The 25,461-nt window shown below is 45.7% G+C and overlaps 2 protein-coding genes across 10 annotated transcripts in view; one reads left to right on the top strand and one right to left on the bottom strand.

The window, feature by feature from the left end:
• The window catches only part of LOC135110595 (nephrin-like), a 208,606-nt gene that overhangs the window by 129,277 nt on the left and 53,868 nt on the right, over positions 1 to 25,461 (bottom strand). For 2 of the 9 annotated variants that reach the window (XR_010273327.1, XR_010273328.1), the window contains exon 1: positions 252 to 695. Coding sequence is in view for 6 of the 9 variants with exons in the window: in XM_064023079.1 (XP_063879149.1) it covers positions 252 to 390 (139 nt within the window). In the remaining 3 variants the exon portion in view is untranslated. Of the gene's footprint in view, positions 1 to 251; positions 699 to 2,025; positions 2,049 to 10,603; positions 10,706 to 25,461 lie in introns of those variants that run through there. The other 7 variants (XM_064023082.1, XM_064023081.1, XM_064023079.1 and 4 more) reach the window with 6 other exon arrangements.
• Positions 867 to 3,508, top strand: LOC135110136 (uncharacterized). The gene is made up of 2 exons (XM_064022092.1): positions 867 to 999; positions 3,153 to 3,508. The coding sequence occupies exons 1-2, from the start codon at positions 867 to 869 to the stop codon at positions 3,506 to 3,508; spliced, it is 489 nt and encodes a 162-aa protein (XP_063878162.1).

Consider the following 25,461-nt stretch of genomic DNA (forward strand, 5'->3'; position numbering starts at 1 on the left):
TTTATCCATGTAAATCTACGTATCCAATAATTTTACCTGTTGATACGTACATATTATCAATCTATCCATCCATTTTTATACCCATTCATATCTATTTTATTTATCAACCTATCGATCAATCTGACTATATCAACGGACTTTTCTTTCACACAAAAGAAATAAATAAAAACGAGAAAACTCAGCCCAGGTATAGCAAGGCATGGCAGGTAAGACCAGTAAAGAACACAATGCATTTTTTTCGCCTCCCTTACCTCGCACGATGCCAGGAGTGTATGGAAGAATCGTCTGTTTTCTGCTCACCATCGTTCCACAGTAGCAGGAGTCCAGGGTGACCACCACCATCACTACCACCACCACCACGGCCACCTCCCCGCACCGTAACGCCTTCATTATGTCGTCCAAGTCCAGCGTGAAGGCCTCGCTTGCTCGATCTATCTTATTTTTACGCCTTTCTTTTCTGTGTCCTTTCACGAGCCGTGTGTGTGCGCGGCTCGGGTCCACCGTCCATCAGTCGGCCCTGAGCGATGGAGTGTTTTGATACGAGGTGGGAAAGAGAGAGAGGGAGAGAGGGAGCGACAGAGACAGAGACAGAGAGAGAGAGAGAGAGAGAGAGAGAGAGAGAGAGAGAGAGAGAGAGAGAGAGAGAGAGAGAGAGAGAGAGAGAGAGAGTAAGTCTACCTTTCCGGTCACGTTTGCACGGTTTTAACACTGAAAGCGTGAAATTAATGGAAGTCTTACAGAACCTTTAGAGAGAGAGAGAGAGAGAGAGAGAGAGAGAGAGAGAGAGAGAGAGAGAGAGAGAGAGAGAGAGAGAGAGAGAGAGAGAGAGAGAGAGAGAGAGAGAGAGAGAGAATAAAGAAGGGGGGATGTCGCTGCAGCCACTATCAATCAGGCTACCATCACTCAAGACTGCAGGGCAAGGCTATATACAACACAGCAGCCCTTGTCCCAACACCAGCCAGCCACCCCTCACTACCCACGTGACGCCACCGCAGCCAGGTATCCATTCCCACCACTGCCGCCGACACACTCCCCGCCACCGCCACCGCCACCGCCACCCGATCTCTCATTAAGGAAATATAAAACTTTAATTCGCCTAGACTCTTCAGGAAAGACTCTCTAGGCTGCTGTTGATCTCATGCGCTTCATTATTGTTATAGCAGTTGCGGTAATTATTAAAAATGGTGAATAATTGTGGTGATTGCGATGATGATGGTGGTGGTGATGGTGATGGTGGGGTTGATGCGAGATGGTGGTGGTGGTGGTGGTGGTGGTGATGGTGATGGTGGTGGTGGTGGTGGTGGTGGTGGTGGTGGTGGTCATGATGATGATGATGATGATGATGATGATGATGATAATAATAATAATAATAATAATAATAATAATAATAATAATAATAATAATAATAATAATAATAATAATAATAATAATTATAATAACAACAATGAAATAATGTAATACTATAATTATTATCGTCATCGTCATTATTATTATTATTATTATTATTATTATTATTACTACTACTACTACTACTACTACTACTACTACTACTACTAACACTACTAACACTACTACTACTACTACTACTATCATTATCATTATTTTTAATATAATTGTTATTATTATCATCATTACCGTAATCATCACCATTATTATAATTATTATTACCATAACTATTACTATTATTGCTATTATCATTATTAGTGTCATTATCATTAGTTTTTATTATTGCCCCCGTCACTGTGTTTCTCTTAATAGCGCTGTTACAGTTTTATTATCACTCGTCTTGCTTTAACGCGTCGTGCTCCAAGGGTCCCGCACGCCCGCACCTCCACACAGGGCGACAAACTTAAGAGTGCGGCTGTCAGGCAGGAGAGGCGACAAGGACACAATTTTTTTTCTTTTTTTTACTAGTGAAGGGGTGGAGTAATCAAAGGTAGAAGCGATGGCGGCGACGGCAACAAAGAAGTGAACACAACTTGGTTCCTCGGCACAGGAGAGAGAGACACTGCAACGCACACTCACCGCACCACGGCAGGAGTCACACTGAGGTGGTGCGGCGGTGAGGCCTCCCAGTGCCGCCTGCCTGCCTCCCTCCCTCCTTCCTTCCTTCCTTCTCCACCCTGGGCCCTTGTCTCCCTTCCTCCCACCTCTCATAACACTACCTCCACAACCTCATGATTTTCTCACACGACTTGCTTGTTATTATGTGATCAGTGGCGCACTCCGAGGAGGGACCGGCCAGGCGGGCTTCCCACTCTTGCAACTCTCATAGCACTCTCCTCCCACACGACGCCGCGGCCTCAAGGGAAGAGATGTACGTAATGCTGCAAATATAACTCAACATTCTGCAAAAATTCTCCTTCCCCATCGCAAGTCCTTCCATTTCCAGGCTATGCGTTCCTTATCTTCATGCAATCTTTTCTATTATGCAGAGCCCAACAAAATGGATAAAAATGACTATATATGGTCTTCTCTGCACAGATATAGTGTAGGAGCGCGCCCACACACACACACACACACACACACACAAGAGGAGGCAAAGAGTGGCATGTGTGGCCCTCAAAACAGATTTAGGGCGTGGTGGTGTTTTGAATGACGAATGTTGTTGTGACTGATTTGCTATTTTTTGATGAATAATTTAATGTTGACGTTTATTTGTCGTGTATTATTATTTCCTCCGACAAGTTTATGCGTTTGTTTGTGTGTGTGTGTGTGTGTGTGTGTGTGTGTTACAGAGGGGTTATTGAACATCTTATTTTCAGTGTTTTCATATTCTACTGAGAACAATAACTTTATCAGAGAGCATAACCCCAGACCTTATCGTGTTGGTTTTCACAGTTTGTATCACCATCACCACAAGCTCCACCACTACCACCACCTCCACTATCATCACCATCACTATCATCCGCATCGCCACGACCACCATCACTATTATCATCACCATCGCATTAATCGCCACCATCACCATCATAATAAAGCAGCCACAGCCAATCATCACTGATACCACCACAATCACCATAATTATCGTTACAATCACCATAACCCTGCATTGCCTAAACTCCAACCTCTTTCACCTTACAACAACAACAACAACAACAACAACAAAGGGTCACACAGTATCTCGCCCTTCAGTCACCTCGGCACCCCAGCCTCCAGCCCTCTCAGTCACCCCAGCCTCCCAGCAGCCAGTCACCCCAGCACACAGGCATACAATCGCTCCATCCAGCACCAGCACCCGGCACCAGCAATCACCTCTCACCACCCAGCAGCCAGCAGCCAGCACTCACCACCCAGCAGCCAGCACTCACCACTCACCACCCATCAGCAAGCACTCACCACCCAGCACCCAGTACCAGCACTCACCACCCAGCAGCCAGCAGCCAGCAGCCAGCACTCACCACCCAGCAGCCAGCACTCACCACCCAGCACCCAGCACCAGCACTCATCACCCAGCAGCCAGCAGCCAGCACTCAGCCTCAGGAGCAGCACACCTCCGCCAAGCTAACCCGTCACTTTATTCACATACTATTAAATTTTCTCTCCACTCAAAAAAATAGAAAAATGATACGAACGTCACAATATAATTTTCCAAGTTTTTTTCTCCTGAAAACAAATTAAATTTTGCATAAAAGTGTGTGTTTGTGTGTGTGTGTGTGTGTGTGTGTGTGTGTGTGTGTGTGTGTGTAAATATATATATATATATATATATATATATATATATATATATATATATATATATATATATATATATATATATATATATATATATATATATATATATATATATATATATATATATATATATATATATATATATATATATATATATATATATACTCGTATATATATATATATATATATATATATATATATATATATATATATATATATATATATATATATATATATATATATATATATATATATATATATATATATATATATATATATATATATATATATATATATACATATATATATATATATATATATATATATATATATATATATATATATATATATATATATATATATATATATATATATATATATATATATATATATATATATATATACTATTCAACTAAATAAATGAAATCTAGAGTTAATTTTCCTTTAATTTACTTATCCATTAAAAGAAATGTTGTTGCAAGGCTGCGAAATTAAAACAAAAATGCTTGCATTCACTTTCTTCCTGAATAGAGAAACAAAACATTAACGAACAGGATTTTTTTCTATCTCACAACCTGCAGCAGCAGCAGCAGCGCCAGCAGCACCAGCAGCAGCAGCACCAGCAGACGGCACGCGTGCTTCGCTGCTCGCCTTGCGCCTCACCGAACATGACGCGCTTTGCAATGAAATTCACACGTTCACAAAAAAAAAAAAAGACACCTTGGCTCCATCCCTCAACCCGGTCAGGCGCATAAAAAAGGCGCCCTAATCAGACCCGCCGCCTCACGCCCGGCACGGCGGGAGAGGGATGGGGAGAGGAGAGGGCGGGATCTGGGACGTGGGGTGGAAGAGTTAGGGGCAGAGGCCGTGGAGGGAGGAGGCGCGGGCAGGGGAGCGACGTGCAAAATCCTTCTGTGCCACATTCAGAAATTCCGGGCCTCACGCTGCCAGTAGCCAAAAAATCACGGAGGAAAGCCTCCACTCAGGCTGGATTAAAACATCAGGCTACTAACGCCTCGCCTGCTTCCTGGAGTCTCCGCAGGGGAAAAGGAAATTATCATATTCAAGTTCACGTCAAGAGGAAGTGTAGGGAATTCATTTTAGGGGAAAAGTTTTCGTCTACAGCCATCACAACAAAACCTTGCTATTCCCCACTCCCCTCCACCTCCCTCACCTCCTCCACCTCCCACACCTCCACCTCCCACACTTCCTCCACCTCCCACACCTCCTCCATTTCCCTCACCTCCTCCACTTCCCTCACCTCCTCCACCTTCCACACTTCACAGCGAGACACCAACAAAAAACCCGGAGACTCCTGGTCGTACGTACTGAAGGTGTCTTCTCCGAGTGTAAGGTTACCAACACACGCACACACTCAGGCACACTCATAGCAGCCTTGTGGCCCAAGTAAGTGCCTCTCAAACTTGATCCTTGGTGTGTGTTGAGTTCCAAACTTTCGCGGCAACAAAAGGCTCTGTTGCTCTGAGTCCCGCTGAGTCTCGCTCCCCGGCGCCTCACAGACAGGAGAGTGAGGGCGCCGGTGCTCAGCCCACGCCAAGGGAGAGAGAGAGGAGCGCACTGCAATGTATATACCCACTTTACTTTCCTCTTAGACTTTCTATATGAATACGGAGGCCATTTTTCAAGCGGTGGTGATAGCAGTAATGAGAAGGAGGAGGAGGAGGAGGAGAAGGAGGAGGAGGAGGAGGAGGAGGGAGACACTGAGAATGAAGATGAAGCAAAGACTAAGAAAGTAAACAACGAGGCAAAGCACAAGGTCGACGAGGACGAGAGAGAGAGAGAGAGAGAGAGAGAGAGAGAGAGAGAGAGAGAGAGAGAGAGAGAGAGAGAGAGAGAGAGAGAGAGAGAGAGAGAATTTCCCAACTCTCTCACCACTACCCTCATAATCACCAACACTTCCACCACCACCACCACCACCACCACCACCACTACCATCACCGACAACAAAAGTGTTTCTCATCATCATTATCATCATCATCATTATCATCATCATCATCATCATTCCCAAACGCTTTTGAACTTTATATTATTTGAAGTTTTAATCACTTTATCATTATCATTATTATCACTAGTAGTAGTAGTAGTAGTAGTAGTAAGAGTAGGAGTAGAGTAGTAATAGTAGTGGCAGTAGCAGTAGTGATGTTGGTAGTGGTGGTGGTGGTGGTGATAGAGGAGTAAGTGAGGCAAGGATTACAGCGAAATGGAATAGGGGGAAAAGGCAGGGAAGGGAAGAGGGGGAAGAAGAGGTGGACAGAGCAGCGACAACACCGTGCTGGAACACTAAAGGAGGTTGGCCCAAAGAACCTGTGGAAAAATACTAAGAGGATTACTGATATATTCCAGAAAAAAGACAACTCAGAAAATGAACACACCTTGTCGACTCAAAAAGGGAACACGAAGGAGGAGGAGGAGATGAAGGAGGAGGAGGAGGAGGAGGAGGAGGAGGAGGAGGAGGAGGAAACGAAGTCTTTGTGAGGAGAATACAGGATGAGAAAAACGAACGAACTACAGAACTGACAAAAGTGAACAAAGCGATGTAAACACTGAACCGCAACACAATGCATGAAACACACACACACACACACACACTCACAGACTAGTATGCGCGCGCAATCTCTCTCTCTCTCTCTCTCTCTCTCTCTCTCTCTCTCTCTCTCTCTCTCTCTCTCTCTCTCTCTCTCTCTCTATCTATCTATCTATCTATATATCTACCTATCTATCTATCTTTCTATCTATCTGCACCACTGCGAATCTAAGAATGTAGCTATGAATATACAAATGCGGAGGAGAACGCTTGAGGGAACAATGGAAGGTGACGGAACGCTCCCGGGAACGCAGGAACACAATGATGGATGGCACCAACAAACTCTGGAACATAATTTCACATTCGCAAGGAACACTGAGCGGATCGACTGATTGCTCCACGGAAAGAAAACTGAAACGGAGCGTCGCACATCTGCAAGGAACACTGAAACCAAGCGACACATTTGCAGGAAGCACTTAACGAGAGGAACAAATACTTTCTTGGAACACTGAAACGCAACAGTGAGCAGAGCAAAAACGGAACCAAACGGAAGGATACAGAGAGCAATGGAACGGAACCGAGAGCTGCTGCAAGGAACACACAAACAGAATCCCTCAAGGAAACAGGAAAATCTCTGCCTAATGACGCTATTAAAACAAACAGCGCGTGCGAGGACTGTCGCTGGCAATGCTCTAGTTTGTTTCTTTCACTCCATAATGACTTAATTTCCGGCTTAATGGCCAAGCGCATGGCGGGAGAAGGCATGGGGGAGGGAGTGGGAAAGGACGAGGGAAGGGAAGGGTGCGGGAAGGGAGAAGTGAGGGGTAGGAAGGAGCCGGAGGGAGAACGTTCAAGGTGACAGTCGCTCCAGCAAGGTCACACACGATAGGTCAAGGCAAACAGTGAAGAAAGACGAGAAGGGAAGAGAAGGGTCGTGTGTGGGGAGGTGGCGGTGAGGGGAGAAGCCTGAGCTGCAGAGGGAGGAGAGAGGGGAGGAAGGAGAGGGAGCTGCGGGGAGGAGAAATGTTGAGGCGTGTGGGTAAATCATAGGATGGCGAGGACACCCTGTCACGCCACGGATAAAGGAAAAAAAACACCCTGTCATTGATCCAGGGTCTGTGTCATCACTGGTAGAAAGGTTTGTCATGTCAATATCCACATTTAGTACTCGAATCTTTAAATTTTCAGCGCCAAACTAACTGTGTGTTGACGATACCAAAGTTTTGCTTGTTAAGGTTTCCACACACACACCAGACGCGTGGAGACAAGCCCAGACTGCCAGACAATGGAGAGAAAAGAAATGTAAATTCCTCATCACAGAGACAATCTGGTGTTGATGGCACACGATGCTCCCTCCGTGACAGCGTGGCGACGAGGAAAAACTCAGCATGGCAACTTATTTCAGGATTTACCAGGAATGAGAAGCAAGAGAATGAAGGCTTTACCCACCCACCTCACACACACGCCCACACTGGTCCACACTTACCTCTGCCGAGCAATAATCTCGGTGTATGAAGTAATTAACCACAAGCACGACGCTCACAAGTGGTGGTAATAATGTTAACAATATTAGGTGTTTCTCCTTCAGTCACCCGTCCCCCGAACCAGTTCATTTTCTTTGAGGCGCCGGGCAGTGGCAGCCAGAGGGGCGTAACACTGCCTTGTGCTGCCGCCGCTCACACTGGTAAAGTAATCAACATGCACAGCTTTATCAAATTATACAACTAGCAAGACGCGCGGTATAATCCCTTCACTCCGCCCCGAAGGAATGGAGGTGCTGGGAAGGCAAGACTTCAAATTGTCCAGTAAATAACGCGGGTAAGCTGAAAGAAGTGTACGCCTTTCTGGCTCCGTACTCTCCAAAAGAAGAAAATGGATTACATATCTCGCGGACAAACTAAAAATTCATAACATTTATAAACCACATCACTGATATACTTTCAAGACAATTAATTTGACGAGAATGTCTCATCCACGAGGAAGCGGCGCCCCTACCACACCCGCCTCCCTCCTGGCCGCCTCTATTAAGTGTGGACCCTTAACTCCGTCACGCACACGTCTCTCTTTAAGGATTTGCGACGGTTAACAAGGGATGATTTTGCTCGCCGCAGGAAGTCCTTGGCGGGTGAGCGACCTTCATAAAATTAAGCCTCTATTACGTCAGACGATGCAGTGTCACGTGATTAAATCGTGGCTAATGGTCTTCATGCATCAGGCGGCTCTTTATGACTCTTGCTGCTCCTCGCCTCTCATGCCAAGTGCAATCGCCGTGACCGTGCTAAGTGATGCAGTGCTTGCCACGTCATTAGCCCTGCATGATTTGTGAGGCTTAAGTGGAGTGCTTAGTGTCATGCAGCTCAGTGCGCTAAGTAGTTTACCCCCACAACCACTAACCAGGACAAGCACGAGCACATTAGTCTGTTTCTTGGGTTACTTTATTCTGTCGAGCAGTGAGTCCAGGTCATCCGTGGCTGAAGTCTTAATCCAGTCATGTCTTTCCTGCCTTATTTTCTTTCCTTTCTTTCTTCCTCGTCTTTCTTTTGCCTAGCTTTTTATTTGACAAAGACTGCTTTTCCATTTTAAGTAATTGCCTCCTCCTCCTCCTCCTCCTCCTCCTCCTCCTCCTCCTTCTCCTCCTCCTCCTCCTCCTCTTCCTCCTCATATCGTGCTCCCCGTGGCCTGAGGGATAAGTATAGAAACAAAAGACGACCAAAATGGCGGAAGGAGTGTGTTGCAATTACCTTCCTTTGTTTCTCTTCTCTCTCTCTCTCTCTCTCTCTCTCTCTCTCTCTCTCTCTCTCTCTCTCTCTCTCTCTCTCTCTCTCTCTCTCTCTGTTTTTCTCTTCGCCAATTACACTCAACGACTTTTATGCAACATAACTTACGCTGCGTGAGTATCTTGGAACTGATATTTGATGGAGACATTATGCTTATCTGTCTCGTCCGCGCTTCCCTCCTCCTTTACTCTCACTTCTTTCACTCGAATTATTTTTGTCATTCCTCCGCTGTCCCTTTTACACCTGCCCTAATGATCCTCCTTCAACACTATCACCTTTCCCCTCAGTCACTCTTCTCGTCGTCGTCGCTTTCGTCCTCTCCCTCCTTCTCTTCCTACTCCTCCTCTCCCTTTTATGTGTTGTATTTCCTCCATCCTCTCTTTCTCTTGCTACACCACAACCATCAACACAAACATCTCTCCAGAAACTCATCCCAATCTTCCTCTTCCTCCTCCTCCTCCTCCTGTCCCCCTCCTCGTTCTTCGCCTGATCCTTATTTTCCTAGCAGCTTCTCTTTCTCTAAATGCTTCTAAGAATCTCCTGCTCCTCCTCCTCTTCATTCTCCTTCTCCTTACTTGCTTGCCCTTTTCTCACACAGGTAGTAAAGATCTATGTAATTGTGTCTACTAATAACGCAGGTAGCCTCGTTATAAGCCAACTGGTCCCCTCTCTTTTTGCTATCCCAATTTTCTTCTGCCCTCTCATCTTCTTTCCTTCCCCATCCCTCCTCCTTCATCTCGTCCTTCACCTTCGCTTCATCTATCTCCTCCTCCTCCTCTTCCTCCTCCTCCTCGTCGTCGTCTTGCACGCACACGCTACAGAACAAAACATTTTTTACCATCTATTATGTAAACGACACGTGAGAATTTACCAGTGGGGATGAGGTGGACCTTTTATGAGAGAGAGAGAGAGAGAGAGAGAGAGAGAGAGAGAGAGAGAGAGAGAGAGAGAGAGAGAGAGAGAGAGAGAGAGAGGATAATAGGGGGTCATGGAGAATCATCCGCCTCAGTACCAAATGAGTGTAAACGTTTGGGCAGGGTTGGGTTGGGTGAACATATTTAAAAGGTGAAAAGAATGGGTGGGCGGGGCGCGTGGGGCTGCTTAGTGGGCGAGGCTCCTGGGCGTGAAGGTGGAGGTGGTGTGGAGGGTTACCTAAGGAGTGGAGAGCAGCTGGGGTGAGGTAGTGAAGGTGGAGGCGGGATATTTGCAAGGTATGTAACTCCACACACACACACACACACACACACACACACACACACACACGTGAAGCGAGAGAACGCAGTCTGAATTTCTTAACGCCTAAACATGGAAGCACAAAACGAGTCAGTGAAATAAAATTGAATACGCAGGAACAGCACAATTGTAAATGCTTTAAAGAATAACAATGATTACTGAACTTAAAATAAACAGTTTCAACCAAATTCAGCTTCGCATAAGCACATTGTCGCATTGAAAACTTCCTTATTAAATCCTCATAGAAATTGTTATTCCTTGCATATTTTTTAGTACTTGGGCGAAGGTTTTCTTGATAATCTAACCCTTTCCCTCATTCTCTTCCGCACCACTAAGGTAAGTAATCAGTACAAGCAGTGGGTGGGATACTTACGGGGCAGCGGGTTGGGGTGAGGTGGCGGCGGTATCACGGCAGGACACAGGAGATGAGGGAATACTGAACGAACTTTCGGAGGCGCCGCTGCTCACCATGCCCCTGTGAATAAAAAAGATAAATAGATAAATAGCAAAAAAATAGCAGAGTTAATTATAGTTATCCTTATAGTAACAGATAAACTGGCAAAAGATTGCAGTGCTTCATGTGACTCACTCCTTTACACCTGACTGATTCTCATGACTCGACACACACTGAGCAGCAAGTCAGGTATGTGCTTCTTTCTCACAGAAGAAGTGACTCATGAACCAAGGATCTGCCACACCACAACACCGCCACCCCTCCCTCCCGTACCAGACAAACACTGATGATGGATTACAATACATAACGAGTAAAGACACGCAACAAACGTCACATAAAAAATTCCTGACAACCACCTGCTTCCTGATGACCGCTGACAAATTACCATGAATACTGTACAGCTTTCCCAGCGGCCATTAACTTTCGCCTACTGGAGAGAGAGAGAGAGAGAGAGAGAGAGAGAGAGAGAGAGAGAGAGAGAGAGAGAGAGAGAGAGAGAGAGAGAGAGAGAGAGAGAGAGTGTGTATGTATGTATGCATGTATGTGTATATGTGAAATAAGAATAAACATGATAACTAGATTGTACACCAGAACAGCATAACATTTGCAGCAAACAAAACGAAAATATAAATCAAGAGAAGAGTAAAGTGTAATTTGGAGAGGGATTGAAATTAAACAAAGCGCAAACAAAAATTAAGGATAAACTAAAAATAATAACATAAATCCAGTTGTTGATATCATTCTAACAACTCGTGACAAGAAGGTTCACATTTCAACCTCTTGTACAAGCGCGATGAAACATTTTTTTCCCCTTCTGATTTAATCACGCTGATGAATTTAGAGAAAGAACAACGACGTAAGTAAAAGGAAAGAGTGAGTGGGTGTGTTAGCTGATATGAGTTTCCACGGAAATTTTAAAAAGTGAGTAATTAGGTTAAGTAAACTGCTGCGATCGTGAGAGGGTGAGGAAATAAGAAGACAGTTAAATATGTAAGACAGTGCGCACCATAGAACGACTGAATGAGTAACTAAAGAAAGGAAAAAGGTGATAAACATTAGTAAGCTGCCTCGATCGTGAGTGAATGAGGAAATAAGACAAATAAGTAAAATGGTGCGAGAAAAAAAGAGTAAATGATAAAATAAAGAAAACAATAACCAAAAATATAACTCTTGCAAATAATTAAAGGCAACAAGCACATAAACGAGTCATCTATTAGTCTCAAAATCGCTGCCCAAACAACCTCACCTACGCCACAGTGAAGGGTGGAGGTGACGGCAGCGGCGGGGCGTGGACTGGGGCGCGGCACTGCTGAACTAACGATGAGAGAGAGAGAGAGAGAGAGAGAGACCAGGCGACGGACACGCGAGGGTCAGACGGCCAGCCAAGTCCGACAATCCGAAACGTGACGGTCGCCAACATGTTTAGGCTTTCAAGGTCACCCGTTCCCCCACAGGTATCGCGGCCAGACTCTCGCAAGACTTGTTTTTCGAGTGTTTGTTCTCCATTATCCTTTGTCGGAACGTAAGAGGCGTTTCCGACAGCCTCCTTCCAACACACTTCTGGATCTACGAGTATATTTCCTTCCTCATTCGCTTTCTTCTGTGTTCTTTCTCCTAGTCTTTCTTCTCTTCTCCCTCCTATTTTTTTCTTTTTCTCTTTTCTCCTCCTGTTTCTCCTCCTCCTTCTCTTTGATTCGCCGTATTCTCAAAGGAGTCTAAACTGAAGTGCGAGATGGAGTTTTGTTTCATTTCGAGTGTGGTGGTGGTGTTAAGGTCAGGGAGGAAAAGAGGGAGGCCAAGGGATCAGGGGCCGGAGAGAGAGAAGCGAGAAATGAGGATAGAAAAAGATGCAAGCGAGAGGGAGAAGGAGGGGAGAGTGAGAAAAAGGGAACCGAGACTCATAAAATAAACGTAATCTTCAGTTATGTTTCCTAATATCCATAAGTAACACTCACGGGTGTTGTGTTTCTGGCTGAGGCACGAGGAGAGCAACACACACATGCACACATACACACGCACACACACACAACGTTTAGGTGAGCGTTTCCAGCTAAACCACGACAAGAACAACCACAGCACACACCCACCCACACACACACACACACACACACACACACACACACACACACACACACACACAACACGGGAGTCAGTTTAATGCCTTCCCCTCTGGAATAACGCGTCCGTGCCTTGATATAGGAATCCAGGAATGCATCTGACAGAGGAAATTAGATACTGCATGGGGGGGAATGGGGCGAGGCTGTCCGGAGCTGACCCATTAATCTCGGCCACCTGTCAGTCCACCTGGCTACCATAAGTCAGGCCGGATTTACTGGGAATATTATGAACGCCACTCACAATAACAAATCTCCATCACTTCCTCTCTCTGTCTTTCCCTCGCCCTCACCATTTCACTCTACCCACGCACGTGTCTTTATGCATCTCTGTTTATCTAGTGAGTGCAGCGGCCAGCTTTATCACCTTGTCTTAAGTTTTGAAGTGTGTGTGTGTGTGTGTGTGTGTGTGTGTGTGTGTGTGTGTGTGTGTGTGTGTGTGTGTGTGTGTGTGTGTGTGTGTGTGTGTTATCCTTCTTATGATTCTTTTGACATTTCTTTTGGGACTGGCACCTCAGTGGGATCTTTTTTTCCTCTTTTATTTTTTTTTCATTTTTTTATTTTTTGTTATTGTTTCCTTCAAGTTTCCTTTTTCCTACGTAAAAAAAGAATGTGTGTGTGTGTGTGTGTGTGTGTGTGTGTGTCTATCAGCTTCACTGTTTTCTTATTTCCTTCGTGCGAAATTAAAGCGCTTTTTTTTCAGTTTTCTTATGTGTAAACGAGACTGGCCAATAGCAAGTAAAAAAAAAAAAAAATTCTTAATTGCTTCTCCAAAAAAGTCCCCCGTTATGCAAGATCAGATCACGTCAGCTTTTTATTCGTTTCTGATTTCATCGTGCATTTCTCACGAGTGGTAACGCTTCAGACTCTGTTAGGCTGATCAACACACGAGTTTTGTCGAGCTGAGCTTCCTTTCACTTACATGACACTTACAGACAAACTTACAGACAAACACGAGCACTGACGCAATCAGACTATCATAGACGCACGCACTGACCTTCCCTTACGCGACAATCACATTCATTTCCTCTGCGTCATGTACAGAGATCATTCTAAAAGCGAATTACTTAATAGAATTACAAAAAAAAATAGTTCAGCTAATAACTTGAATGGTATTCGTTGAGACTCACACCTGTCGAAATAAAATTCACACAGCTAATATTTATGTTGCATCCGTCAGTCATGTTCCCTGCTAATGCATCACCGAGCGTCAAGATTACAGGTCTGGTAACGAACGCAGCATAACTTCACACTCCGCTGCTCCCTGACACTGACACACACACACACACACACACACACACACACACTTCATCTGCGCCAATATTCGGAGTCCAATGAGATTAATTATTTCATACTCATAAATAAGCTTCAGGCTACATTAATAATTGCAGTCATGGCAGTTCAGGAAACAGTGAGCGTCACATTTATAGCCACTTCACATGACACTAATTGCTGCACAACGCCACACGACGCCACGCTCGCGCACACCAATCACCGCCCCGCGCGACATGTTTATATATATGTATACTAGTGCAGTCCTCGTCACCCCCAATGTTTACTCTCATGGTCACCAAGTAACATTAATGGCCACACAGCTCGCCGCCTCCTGACGCGTTATCCTTCTTGCAATGGTAGTCATGCAATGAATAAAGTTAAAGCGAAGCCAACATTCCACTCGCGTTAATATCCTTACGCTAGATGAAGCTGGCAGGTGTGTGGTGTCACCTGGAGTAGCGGTGGTCCTCAGCTCACTAGAATCCTCCAGTGCTACACATTTTTTTCACAATAAGAATGTAATAATTTGTTTTCTTATTTGCTTGAGTACTTTATTTTTCAAACCGAGTCTCCTCCACCATCGCTGGCCATCAGTGTACTGGCAGCGTGTGCATCTCTGGTCCTCTTGTCACTATATGCATCCAGTGCTGCACATTTTTTAACACCAACAATCCTATATATTACTTTCTTATCTGCTTGAGTACTTCATTTTCCACAACGGGTCACTTTCACCAGGATTAGCAGTGCGAGCCTCTTTTGTGCACTGCTCCTCTTGTAACGGCCCTTCATCACCAGGATTTATCGCATCATTATGAACGAGCGTAGCAGTTAGAACTAAAGTTAACACGCGGGACGACGACGACGACGAGGAGGAGGAGGAGGAGGAGGAGCAAATCAGCGTCAATAGCCGCCACCTGCACGGCCGTCCTGGCGCCGCTTCTGACGGAATTAGGGGACACACAGACGGGTACGACGCACGGCACCTCAAGGATCCGAGCAAGACAAGCAGGTCTCAGGAGTCACATGGCGGCCCCTCCCGAGCCGCATCATCCATCGTGGCGCGACGCGAGAAGGGGCGCCGAGTCACCCTCTCCTCCGCCCCTACTCCAGCCCCCGTCAGGTGCAAGAGAGCCTGCATGTCGGGAGCTGCGAAGTGTGAGGGAACAAGGCTCCTCACCTGCTATATTAACCTGCCGAGGTAGTGATGGTGGTGGTGGTGGGGGTGGTGTGAGAGAGGAGGGTGGTGACGGGAAGCACAAGAGAAGTGGAGGGAAGGAGAAATGGTGGTAATAGCAGACAGTAGTAATAGTGGTGATGGTGGTGGTATCAGGTAGGTAGGATGGTGACGGTGGGAGGGGTAGGGTGGTCGTGACAGGGCGCATGGGAGAAGTGGTAGCAAGGAGAAATGGCAGTAATAACAGATGGTGGTAGTGGTGGTGGTGGTGGTGGTAAAAGCAGCAGCGGGGTAAGTGAAAACAGGAACAGCAGTCTTAACATAACCCAACACAAATTTCACTAAAGCTGATAATGCCTTGTAAGAATCAGGGTAAATATTCGCCAAGGCTGCACTTCATCCCCTTTCTCTCTCCCTCCACCGCACTCCTAAAGGAATATTAACCAAGCCTCACGTAATTTCACTCAGAACCATAATAATAATAATAGTAATAATAACAATAATAATAATAATAATAATAATAATAATAATAATAATAATAATAATAAAAACATGGAAACACAAACCACCACAAAGTAACCTCAAGGCAACACAAACCATACCTATTACACACAAGGTCACACAAACCACACTAGTGCCACAGGGTAACACAAACCACATTACTATCAGGTGTCTACAACAGATTCAGCACTATATGGTAACACAATGTAGGGAGATGGTGTGGCTAACTTGTAAGGCAATGACGTGGTGATCTGGGTAAGCTAAATTCAAGTCCTGCCGAAATTTGAATGACCCAAGAATATCCACATGTTTCCTATCAACTTTATCGTCGACATTGCATCGGGGCTTCTGGGAGCGACATGAGGTCTCTGCAAAGATGTCACTTTGAAAAAAAAAATCCTGCCTGCGCCACCACGGGAGAGGGTCGACCATCCGAGCCTCCATAAAGTAAAAGGAACGAGCCTCTATGCAAGCCTCCCAACAGAAGGGTAGCAGCAGGAGTTCCCCACTGTCTCTGTACACAAAATAATAAAAAAAAAAGGTAAAAATAAAAAACTTAAAATTAAAACAGTCACTTTTCATCTCGCCATTATGAGCATCTCGACTCGCCGCACTCACATACACGAAAAAAATCACACTACCTCACTTCGCTTCGCCTTGCCTCGCTTCACCAGCCCCCCACCTTGGTCCTCACCCTCCTTCCACCCTCCTCTCTCCCCCCACCCCCCTCATCCCAGCCCTCAAACGCATCACCATCAACACTTCGTCACTTAGCCGTAAACTCTCTCAAGAGAAGCGATTCGAAGCTTCACACAACCTTTTAATGAGTCGAAACTGCGGCACATGAAGCCTTGATCATCGTTGGCCCGTGATTGACTCTATACCCGAGACATATAAAGCCTCGCCAGCCGATGGTATCCGGCTGTTCCGAGGCCATCAGCGCAAGGTAATGACGGTGAAACGGGTAACGACACCGTCTGTTCGAAGCCCCGACCACCCCCTCACCCACCCCGACTCCACCGAAAAAAATAAAAAAATTTAAAAAATCGAGAAAAAATAAAGTCGCTTGCAACTCGACAGCGAAAAAAATAACATATGAAAAAATTTAATGCTGTACTTAGGTCGCGGAGTGAAGGAGGGATGGAAGAGGAGGAAGAGGAGGAGGAGGAGGAGGAGGAGGAATGTTTGGGTGATGGAGAGAGAGAGAGAGAGAGAGAGAGAGAGAGAGAGAGAGAGAGAGAGAGAGAGAGAGCAAGGTGAGAGGGGGAGAGTGTCATGAACAGTGTGCAGTAAGGGAGAGGCAGAGGAGAGGTGACGCGGAAGAAATGGACGAAAGAGAGAAAGAGATGTAGAGAGAGGGAGAGAGAGGGAGAGAGAACAGAGGAGGGGGAAGGGAGAGAGAGGGGAGTGGAGAGGCTTTAAACAAATCCAATCACGCCACTGAAAAAGCGCCGCCCTCCCTTCTGAATCCTCAAAACTCAGCGCGAATCAGTGTTCGGGACAGGAATCGCTTTCTGACACAGCTTCTCTTGGTTACACGCGGGGCCTTCACACGCCTCCGGATCCTTTCACAACTCTCAATGCCCCAACATGCAAATATAACCCTACCATCCCTACCCTTTCCTCCCTAATGCCACCCAGGCACCCACCCCGACCAGCCATCACCCCCAGCCAGGCACCCCAACCACCCCACCCCAGCCTTACCCTTTCCCAACCCCACGCTCTTCGTAGTTCAGTCTCCCCACAAAATCGTGAATCTGACCCATAAAAGAGCTCGAGATTTCATGAATGCGAGTCATTTGCATAGTGGACACAACCAGGCGGGAGGGGAGAGGAGGAAGATTTGGGAGGGAGAGGAGTGGGAGGTGGGGTGGGTAGGAAGGAAAGGGGGATTGGAAGAGGAGGAGGAGGAGGAGGAGGAGGAGGAGGAGGAGGAGGAGATACACATTACTCGAGTTCCACAGTGGTTTGGGTTGGGGAGAAGAGGCTGAGAGAGAGAGAGAGAGAGAGAGAGAGAGGAGAGAGAGAGAGAGAGAGAGAGAGAGAATAACGAATTTAAAGTACACATCACACCAACATGAAACAAAAGATGGATACACGTTTTGTCTTAAATATTTTACCCTCTCTCTCTCTCTCTCTCTCTCTCTCTCTCTCTCTCTCTCTCTCTCTCTCTCTCTCTCTCTCTCTCTCTCTCTCTCTACGTCCCGGTAAGAGGCTCACGCTTGCAGATGTTCCTCGTCACAGCGTCACTACAATATCCTTCTTTACCATGTCTCCTCCTTCTCCTCCTCCAGCTCCTCCTCCAAATCCTCTTTCTCGTCTCTTCCTCCTCCTCCTCCTCCTCCACGCCCATGAAGTACTCACATAGTCCCCTCCATTCCTCCTCCATCGCTCTCTCCACTCTCCTCTACTCTCCTTCATTGTTCCTCATCTTTCCCTATCTCCTCCTTTGTTCTATTATTATTTCACAGTTCTCCTCTCCTTTATCACATTCCTTCCTTCTCCTTCTTTGTACCTAATATTCCTCGTCCTCATCTTTTTCTCCATTCTATTCTTGCTCCTTCTCTTTCTTTCCTTTTTGATCTTTTCGACATATTTTTTTTTCTCTCTCTCTTCTCCTTAACTGACCTTTCCACTCCACCTCCTTTCCTCCATTCGTTTCCTATTCCTTCTCCATATCTAACCTTCCCTTCCACCTCCTTTCCTTCATCCGCTGTCTGTCCCTCCACTCCCGACCTTTCTTCCCCTCTCCCCATCCCTTGTCCTCGCCCTGCGCCATCCCTCACCAGGCAAGCATTTACAATTCCTCTCTCCCTCTTCCCCCTCCTTCCTCTATTCCTAATGCCTTGCTTGCCTCCCCTTCCCTTTACCTTCCCCTAACCTTCATCACAACCACCACCAGGCAGCGCTCTTGCAACACCAACACCACCACCACGTTATTTCAACACCAACACTAATACCAACACTAACTCAGGCCCAATGGGTAGTAATCACCAATAGGTTGCATGGCAGACTTAATGATTTCCTTAATGTCACCAATGATCTTAATGTCACCACTGATGTTTTCACCTCACGCGTAACGATATGGAACTCTAAAAAAAGGAATTGTACCGGTTGACACTTCCTTTTTTTTGGCAGAGCGCGAAAGTTTTATACGCACTAATATTTAACGTCCATGGAATTCGCTTTTGTCCCGCACGCGTACAGGGAAGCAGTTGTGTTTGCAGTGATAAAGGTTATTTGCGCTCACAGGGGGACGCGCGCACACTCGCCCTTAAAAGGAGTGTTTACAATGGGGCGCAATGAACGTCACGACTCTAGAGTGTTTTCCTTCATAAGAACAGCCGGTTGTTGATGTTAGTGATAATTGAAACATGCTACCGTGCCCTCCTGCTGCCTGTTGCTTGTTTTTGTTTTGGCTTGTTTGTGAGTGTGCGTGTGTGCGGGGGGGGTGAGGTAGAAAGGAGCCAAGAGGATGAAAAAAAAGGGAAGAAAAGCAGGATTAGGAAGAAAAGGAGGCAGCTTCTCTTCACTCTGTACCGTTTTCACCTTAGACCATCTCTACTACCAGTTTTCATCCTTTTCTTCCAACACAGTAAGTAAAAATCTCATCCTTTCACTGTTCGATATTCTTAATAATCCCCTTTAGTTTTACACACTTCGCGCTAGTCTCTTAAATAATCCATAGCAGAGAAAATTTGATATCAACCTCTTCTTCTATCTTTTCCTGTGTCCAAGTAAACTAATCCCTATAGTGCTGTCATTGGGAACAAAGAACGACCATAACTGTAAAAGGATTAAGCAAGGGTGTTTTCGTTCCAGCAAAGTACTTCTGCTTCCATCTCCCTCTGCCAACCCTTCATCCTTCCCTCTGATGCACCACGTCACCTCAGTAAGTCAGTAAGTGTTTTCTATTGCGTCATGTCCATTACATCTACTTCCTTCCTTCACCTCACCACCATGCCACACTATTGATGCAGCAAGACCCTCTATTGTTCCTATTTTCGGATCTCTCTCTCTCTCTCTCTCTCTCTCTCTCTCTCTCTCTCTCTCTCTCTCTCTCTCTCTCTCTCTCTCTCTCTCTCTCTCTCTCTCTGTCCCACGCAATGGTTCATCTCGAGCGCCATGGATCGTGAGGCACAAACATCAACACCCAAATGCCCAAACTTTGCCACGTAGCGCGGTGTTTACTGGCACTCACCTGCAGCTCAACGCCTCCTACACCCCTATCACTCCTCACCTCGACACTTGACTCCTGGAAGCATTCACTTTTCTACTTCCTTCCCTCCCACACTCACCCTTTCAAATTCTGTTACACTATTTTCCCTGCTGCCTGTAACAAGTGTGTGTCATCCTTCAATTCTGCAACTGACTATATCTACTACTGCTACTGTTACTGCTACTACTACTACTACTACTTCTACTACTACTTTTAGCAACAACAACAACAACAACGAAAGAAAGAAAGAAAGAAAAAGCAATAACAATGATGATAATAGCATACACACATTCTTTATGCATGAAAATGATAAAAATAAAATTTAAAAAAACGTAAAAGGGAAAAATTAAGGGTTGAATAGTAATAAAAATAACAGTTACTCGCTTATAAGGATAAAGAAAAAAAAAGCTTACAAAACAATAAACTAAAAATACAATGCACTCTCTCTCACTTTTCGTTTTTTTTCGTTTTTTTTTTTTTGCTGTGTGTCTGTTTGTGAATCCATTAACGCTGCAGCAGACATTTCCACATCCGCTGCTCTCTACATTCTCCTTGTCTAGAGGGACACACGCGCTGGGAATTGGGAAACATACTACCTTAAAAGGTATTCATGCCCAGAGGAAACAACAATAAACACTAGTAGTAGTAGTAGTAGTAGTAGTAGTAGTAGTAGTAGTAGTAGTAGTAGTAGTAGTAGTAGTAGTAGCAGTAGTAGTAGTAGTAGTAGCGTCATTATTTAGTGATTTTGTGATCAGCGACTTCAAAGACAAAAGAGAAAGTGCATTACTCTTCACTTTCTCCACTCATCCTCTCTCTCTCTCTCTCTCTTCTCTCTCTCTCTCTCTCTCTCTCTCTCTCTCTCTCTCTCTCTCTCTCTCTCTCTCTCTCTCGTCCTCTTAAGCTCAGTTCTCTCCACGCCCTCTCCCTCCCTCGCTCGCTCCCTCCCTCGCTTGCTCCCTCCCTCGCTCCCTCCGCCAAAACGTGCGTTGGCCACAAAAAACCCTTCCCATCTCAGGAGCCTTTTTCTCGCCTAAGGTTATTCCATCACTCGCATTCAAACTCCACGCAAAGGGAGAATGTAAAAATCGTTGTCTGCTCCTCTACATTGTTGCTTCGTCCCTCTATCGCCCTCCCTTGCGCCTTTCATCAACACAAAATGGGTTTTCTGGGAATTTTAAGCCTGAGGGGTGAGTGGGCTTCGCAAGAGGGTCACGAAGTGTATGTGTGTGTGTGTGTGTGTGTGTGTGTGTGTGTGAGTGTGTCAGTGTGTGTGTGTGTGTGTGTGTGTTTTTGCTCCTCTGTGCTCTCTTGTTACTGTTGGTCCTTCTCCTTCCTGCCTCCTCTTCCCGCTCTCCATCCTCTCTTCCTGCCGCGCTCCCACCTCTCACTAACACGCCTTGTCCTGGTGGCCGCCTTGCCATTATGTGGAAAGAGACGCAGCGTGTGTGGGAGAAAAAAATATATGTCTTCCGTGATAATTGTTCCTCGTGCGTTGTCTCTGTTATTTTGGCAAGGATTATTTCAAAAGTTTGCCGTTTTTTTTTTTTTTTTTTTCAGGCAAAGCCCCCAAGCGTTTCTTTTAAACCCCCAGAGTCACCTTCCTTGTGTCATTTAAGTCACAAAGAAATGAGAAAAAACTGAAAATAACAAACCCTCATCCGTTCAAATTCCCTTGCCACTTTCTCTTGTCTGCACCACACACACACACACACACTCACACACACACACTAATCTTCTTTCACAACGACCTGGAGGACACGATGCCTTGTTGCCTGAGCCATTCATCTCTCCCAGTCGTCTCACCTCTCCTCCTCCTCCTCCTCCTCCTCCTCCTCCTCCTCCTCCTCCTCTTGCTCTCTCCTCGGGATGACACGGATCCTAGCGCCTGGCTTTCGTGTTGCATTGCAGTTAGCAGAGGAATGCAGGAGGAAAAAGGAGAGCCATTTAGCTTCCCTCCGTGAGACATTACCGCTAACTGGGTCGCGAGGAAGGCAGTTAGGCGTGAGAGGCGAGTAATTGCATCAAGGGAGGCGCGCTAATGACGAGGGAGTGAGTGTCGCCGGACAGTTAGGCGCCGCCGGACCACCTTGGAGAGGCTCGGCTAAGACTCTACCCACAATACAACCCCGCCAACTTTCATGCTGCCACTAAGTATCGCCAACGACCGCCGTGACGACCAATCCCACCTGTGTAACGCGAAAATTGCCTCTACTGCTGATACGCTGATACGACACGACTGCTCCAGCTCACCTCATCGTCGCCTTGACTACAGCACCGCCGCCACAACTACGGCCATTACTGACTTCTTCTAATGCCTCTGTAATGATCACCACATCTTCACTGCCATCGCCACCATCGTTATCACCGCCGCCACTATTCAATATAAGGTATGAGGCGTGAGGCAACGCCACTTATGTATCCTGGTCGTGTTGCTCTGTAACCAATTAACAGCCGATAATCCATCATTTCTGTGTGAAGATTTTTATTTATTATTCGTATTTCCTAACACGTATACATAATGTACATAATGCACCTTCCCGGTAAAATAGAGAGAGAGAGAGAGAGAGAGAGAGAGAGAGAGAGAGAGAGAGAGAGAGAGAGAGAGAGAGAGAGAGAGAGAGAGAGAGAGAGAGAGAGAGAGAGAGAGAGAGTTTTAATCAATGATAAGACCATTACTCAATATATATTTTACACACACACACACACACACACACACACACACACACACACACACATACACGGAAGGGAAGGAGATATGAGCACAGATACAAATACAAGGCAGCCACACACCACTGTGCAGCAGAAAGCACCCCAGAACTACTCATCTTTGTTTTAGTTTTAGTTATCTACTCTCCCTCCTCCTCGTCCTCCTTAACGATTTCCTCTTGTTCCCCTTTGCAATCAAGTCCCAGTGGCAGAATCACAGTCGCTCAGTGCGTGACGTAAGTTGTCTATCTGGCTCCCCGTCCTCAATATCACTTACGATATGCACGTAAATAAATGCAGAACTCCGGTATACGTTACCCTGGAGATAATATTGTGAAATTCCACTTTCGGCTCTGATAAAAGTTTAAGTTGAGGAAAATTCTTCTTCCGCCGCAGCAGCACTCGCCTCGCTCCGTCCTCGTAACCACATCCCTGAAGCATTTTGTAACTCTCCTTACCTACTTGGTTTAGGGTTTGCGCTTCAAGGTGGATGATGGCATGGGACGTGAAGGGATGGAGGCTGCAGATGACAGGGACAACAAACTCTACTTTATTTACTCTTCTCAGTCTCCAGTGATGTATAAAGTTACGGAAACAAAATGCATCTCGCGTTCATCTGAATACATGGAGGAGGGAACAGCAGCGATGCAATCTGAGTGAGCATATCTTGTAACGAAGGAGGAAGACGTGTGTGATGGGGCGCGTCTTTGTGAAGGAAGGCTGGGTTCCCGGACACCATTCCCCAGAGCAGCGGCCAGCAAGGAAGGCATCTTTACTGCGGCGTGTTTAGCGGCGACCCTGGAGGAAATAAACGCCTCATTTGATTTATTAACTTTTTAAGCGTGGCAACAACAAGGTTATAAAGCACCACGGGCCACACAGAGACAGGGCAGTGGGTGAGGGAGTGACGCGCACCATGCAACCTAACAACGACCTCATCAGCCTTATCTTGATTACACCGTGTCTCAATATACACGACATGAAAATAAATAAATTAATAAAAACAAACATATAATCATAAATATATTAACAACAGCAACAACAACAACAACAACAACAACAACAACAACAACAACAACAACAACAACAACAACAACAGCAACAATAATAATAATAATAATAGTGATAATAACAGCAACTCCAACAACAACAACAACAACAACAACAACAACAACAACAACAGCATGAATGGTGTCTGTCACTTTCAGAGCAATTATCTCAGCTCAGGATGTCACGGGCAACCTGTGTATGTGCGTGTGTGTGTGTGTGTGTGTGTGTGTGTGTGTGTGTGTGTGTGTGTGTGTGTGTGTGTGTGTGTGTGTGTGATCTTATACTTTCCACACTTACACAAAAAATATAAATTTCTCATTATTATTATTGCGTAGTTTCTTGAGAGAGAGAGAGAGAGAGAGAGAGAGAGAGAGAGAGAGAGAGAGAGAGAGAGAGAGAGAGAGAGAGAGAGAGAGTCGGCCTAAATTAAGGTTGCAGCGATCGCCTCTTGGTCACACTCGCCGCCAAACAATCAGCCAGGCTTCTGAAAACACGGAGCCTTCGTTTCATATAGGAAGTGAAACGAGGCCGAATAATTAATTGGTCATTTTTTAAGCCATTCGTTACAGGGTTTCATCTGATGCATCATAACAAATATTTATTGGTTGATTTTATGACGGGAAAATATTAATCTGAATTCTGACTGCAACATAACAATGTAGTAACCAGCCCTCCCCTGCACCCCCACCCCGGCCCGAGCCACGCTTGCAGCCGCTGCGGTGTCGCCAGCTTGTCCTCTCTTTGAAATCTGAATATTCGCTCTTTTTTTAGAATTAGTAAATAAATAGCAATGTGAGTCAATGTATCGTGATGGACGATTGTCAGCGTGAGGGAACACCGCCACCACTTTTGAAGGCAGAGACAGAAACACGTAAGAGATTTTTTTCCAACCTAGTAATCATGTTCATGCGGCGACGACTCTTGAGTTATAATGGCAATAACGTAACTTTACAACCTGACGTGTTCTTGTGTGCTGCATCATGCATAATGTAAGGAGAAAGGTGACCGTCACACACTGCACTTCAGGAAAGAAAGCACAAAAAGTCTGCCAAAGAATGAGAATATTTCTTCTTTCATGCAGGAATTTTTTTTTCCTCAGTCGCTTGACAACTACACACAGAAGGCCTTCCCGTCAGGGAACAACCCTCCAGGGCCAGCAGTGGCTGTGACTGTGGCTTTAGGGTCGTCCCATGGTTTGTGCAGCGAGGGAAGCGCCTCACTAGGGAACAAGGGTGGTCTCAAAACCTTTCAAAAACCAAGACTTGAAAGACAGTCGACCCATGTCCAGAAAACAGCGGCGAGGGGGAAACGCCCTTCCCTATGGCCCGCCCGCCCCGGGAAGGCCAGCTCCTGCCTGGCATGAAGCATCCTTGCACAAAACACTTTCCTTATCACTTGATCACGCAACAATTGTGTCGGTTCACCACGATCAAGCTCTTCCTTCACGCTGCACCCTTGCCACCTCGCCAAATTGATGCACTGCAGACGAAGCGATCTCGTACCACGCACTCTGTTAACATCTGACGCAGCCTTGGTAATGTACGCAGTACTGCTGCCTATCAGTGCATTACCATAAGCATGTAATGCAACTATTGGAGCTTTACGACCGCGTGTGTTAGTATTTTGTCCATACTCGTGAAGAAAGTGACAACGAAAGTCTCCCTAAGAGTTCACCACTTCGCACTCTGGGAAACACCAACCGTCTATATTTTGTTTCTTTTCAGCAACCTGAACAGCA

Source organism: Scylla paramamosain, chromosome 20 (assembly GCF_035594125.1).
Source record: "Scylla paramamosain isolate STU-SP2022 chromosome 20, ASM3559412v1, whole genome shotgun sequence".
NCBI classification, from domain to species: Eukaryota; Metazoa; Arthropoda; class Malacostraca; order Decapoda; family Portunidae; genus Scylla; species Scylla paramamosain.

Bases quoted from the DNA above. Each gene is read 5' to 3' on its own strand.
- LOC135110136 (XM_064022092.1), top strand. From the start codon at position 867: ATGTCGCTGCAGCCACTATCAATCAGGCTACCATCACTCAAGACTGCA. The intron at 1,000-3,152 runs GTATCCATTCCC...TCGGCACCCCAG, and splicing joins CGTGACGCCACCGCAGCCAG to CCTCCAGCCCTCTCAGTCAC.